Genomic DNA, 3,535 nt, shown 5'->3' on the forward strand with positions numbered 1-3,535 from the left:
TGAGGTGTCAGTGCTAACCACTGTCCATCACGTATACACTTTAAAATATTAATCATACCATTTAAGGCATCCATATTTGTTTGACCTAATGTACCATGGAATGTAATACCTCTTAACACCACTTAAAATATACCATCTTTTCCTGCAAATTCAGCAATCTGTAAAAGTTTGTGTCTGAATCAATGTGAACCAATTCAATCCTGATGAATTAGTAAAGTTGTATACAGTTTTGATCTCAGAATGACACATCCTGATGCCCACCCACAAATGCTTTATGTCTCTTTCTGATCCATCCCTCTCATACGCTCATAACTGTATAAATGAGAACCTGAAATACACCCAGTCAAGGCAGAAAAGGAACACACTGGTGTCTGAGGTTTGTTATGTCTTGCATACTTTAACTCACTTGTTAATTAGCAAAAATACATTGCATGCTGTTTTCATTAGCCTTGTTTCTCTGTTTTTGTTTTTCAGCTTATGGCGGGGTCCAATGGCACATATGGTAACGTGCCTTTCACTCACCAGCAAGTCTTTAAGCTGGACATGGATGCTGGAACCAGCACTAAAACGGCAGTGGCCGTGTTAACATCTCTGTTTTTCTTTTCTGTAAACTGTGTGATGCTCTCTGTTCTAAAAAGCAAGCGCATGTTTTATGAGACGCCACGCTATATTCTTTTTGGCCACATGCTTATGAATGACTCTGTGCTTTTGCTGGTCACAACTGTAATGTATACTCTTGCTCTCTGTTTTCTTCCAATACATAAATCCATATGCACTCTGTTAGTCTTGATCTCATACTGTACATTCTTTAACGCTCCTCTGACTCTAGCACTGATGTCTCTGGAACGGTATGTGGCAATCTGCTTCCCTTTGAGACACTGCACCATCGCCACACCTAAAAGAACTGGAATTGCCATTGGAATCATCTGGTTTCTTAGTTCTGTAAATGTTGTGATAGATATTATTATTGCTTTGATTAATAACCCCAGTTATTTAGCAGAAATTGCATTTTGTACACTAGAGAAATTGTTTATAGCCAAATGGCAAATAGATAAATCACAAGGGTTTGATGTGCTCTATTTTGTGTCTGTTGCAGTGACAATTATATTCACATATATCAGCATTATGATCACAGCCAGGTCTGTTTCCGCTGATAAAGAATCTGCTAAAAAAGCCCTCAAAACGGTGATGTTGCACTTGATTCAGCTGGGACTGTGTCTCACCTCTTTTCTATATGCCACAATAGAGAGAACACTATACATGGTGATTGGAAGTGGTTCTCCTCTCTTCATAAATCTGAGATATTTAAATTATATTATTGTTCTTATTCTACCACGTTGTTTGAGTCCTCTGATCTACGGCATGAGAGATGAAGCCGTGTGGCCATTGTTCAAATATTTTGTCTGCTTTCGTTCAAGCAAAATAAAGCCCTCTGTTAATGTTCACTAACTGTATAGTATGGGGCGAAACAATAATTTGACAAGCATATGGTAGTACTGATAAGATTTGAAGGTAAATGTAAGTATTATTTATATTACTGCAATTTTATTGTATGATGTTATATCATAAACATAACTATTTCACCAAGTACAAAGATTACAGATTATTGTACCCACACGTGTGTCCATTTGGTTCATAAACAGTTGCTGCAGAATGTTGCTCTAATGCTTGACTCTAATGCATTAAAGCCCAGTTCTGTATAAAATAGTGATAAACATGTTTTGAGTGTTCTGAATTTCATATACATTATGATTTTGACTTGACATGACATAAACTGTGAAATAAACTGCAGATTTGAAGCCACAAGCCTTTACACAAAATTCTAGACAAAAACAAACTCATGTCCCGGGCAAACCCCTAGAAAGTGCAATGATGAGTGACAGAGGTCTGTCACCAGAACTAGATAAGGTTTTTCAACAGCCATCTGGACCAAAAAGGCAGTGCACTTCAGCATCTCTTGCAAGATGAAGAGCTCAGTCAGACCTATGTAACACAGGGTTAAGTTCAAGCCTAATTAAATACAGGGCTAGGATCAGAGCCTGGAGTCGACACTGAACTTGATGCTTGAGCCTTTATTGGACTGAGAGAGAAATTTAGTGTGAGAATAGAGAGTAAGATAAGAACAATGGAAAATATGTTGAAAAGACATAAGAGCATGTGGACAAGATGGACCTAGCAAAACCCATAAGATTTCTCTCTCTCTCTCTCTCTCTCTCTCTCTCTCTATATATATATATATATATATATATATATATATATATATATATATATATATTTTAGAATAACCCCTTTCCCAACAAAGGGAAGCTCTTTCAGATGAGGGAATAAATGAAAACAAAAGTATGATAATGCCAAAAAAAATAAACAAAAATAATAAAAATAATACAAAATAAATAAATAAAAAGTACTGCCATCATAAATACCTTTCAAGGGATACATTTGTTCAAGTTACATTGTAGTTAGCTCAGATTACATTGGTGATATGTTAATTAACCTCAATGTGTCACCGACTCGGTCCCAGTCACTCCCCTCGCTGGCCAGCAGAGGCCGCCATCTCCGGACTTCTAGCATTACATCATCCACTTATGCTGATTGTGCATACACCTGTCCTGAATCTAGCTAATGACCCACGTACCCTTTATAAGCCGCACACAAACACTCAGTCAGTGCGATGTCTTGTTTAGCCCCGGCCAGCATTTCTGAGCGGTATTCCCTGCCTGATTCCTCGTGTATCACTCCAGCCTGTTTCTGACTCTGCTTCGCCTTCTGCCTGCCCACGACCCACGCCTTATATACGGACTCTGATATTCGCTGCCTGCCCACGACCCACACCTGTTACGCGGACTCTGATACTCGCTGCCTGCCTTCGATCAATGCCTGATAAATCCCTCTGTGTCTGTTCACCGCCAGTCTTGATACCTCATAAACTATTGTTGATGTGTGTTTGAGTGAAAGCTTGACTAATAAATACTGCATAATGGATCCCTCCGTGTCAGTCTCCTCGTTACACAATGTACAAATATAAATATGATTTAATACTTTCCACCTCTTCAGCAAAATATCTTGTCTTCATTTATAGACATGCAGTCATTTTTTTTTTTCCAATACATACTGTAGACCTGCTTAAGTCTCTTAATCCACTGAGCCACCTTTAGAGGACCTTCTTCCATCCAATGTACTGTTATCATTTTGTTTTGCATCTAGTAATAATATCCTTATTCCGTACAAAGATTACAGATTATTGTACCCACACGTGTGTCCATTTGGTTCATAAACAGTTGCTGCAGAATATTGCTCTAATGCTTGACTCTAATGCATTAAAGCCCAGTTCTGTATAAAATAGTGATAAACATGTTTTGAGTGTTCTGAATTTCATATACATTATGATTTTGACTTGACATGACATAAACTGTGAAATGTACTGTTATCATTTTGTTTTGCATCTAGTAATAATATCCTTAGAACAGAACGTATATTGGTTCATCATTAAACATTTCTTTGGACAATGCTGCCGATAAGCACACAACTGGACCGA

General features: G+C 37.9%; 1 protein-coding gene across 2 annotated transcripts; it reads left to right on the top strand.

Annotated features, from left to right (window-relative positions):
• The first annotated feature begins 208 nt into the window (after positions 1-208).
• On the top strand, positions 209-1,840 carry or92a1 (odorant receptor, family 92, subfamily A, member 1). 2 transcript variants are annotated; one of them, NM_001130797.1, is given in 3 exon segments: positions 478-889; positions 891-894; positions 897-1,449. In NM_001130797.1, coding segments are annotated over 3 exon segments (969 nt in total).
• Positions 1,841-3,535: the final 1,695 nt, after the last annotated feature.

Source organism: Danio rerio, chromosome 21 (genome assembly GCF_052040795.2).
Source record: "Danio rerio strain M-AB ecotype USA chromosome 21, GRCz13ab, whole genome shotgun sequence".
Lineage (NCBI taxonomy): Eukaryota > Metazoa > Chordata > Actinopteri > Cypriniformes > Danionidae > Danio > Danio rerio.

Coding starts and splice junctions, on each gene's coding strand:
- or92a1 (XM_087299087.1), top strand. CDS start 254: ATGCCCACCCACAAATGCTTTATGTCTCTTTCTGATCCATCCCTCTCA. Junction 377..474: donor GGAACACACTGGTGTCTGAG/GTTTGTTATGTC, acceptor TTTGTTTTTCAG/CTTATGGCGGGGTCCAATGG.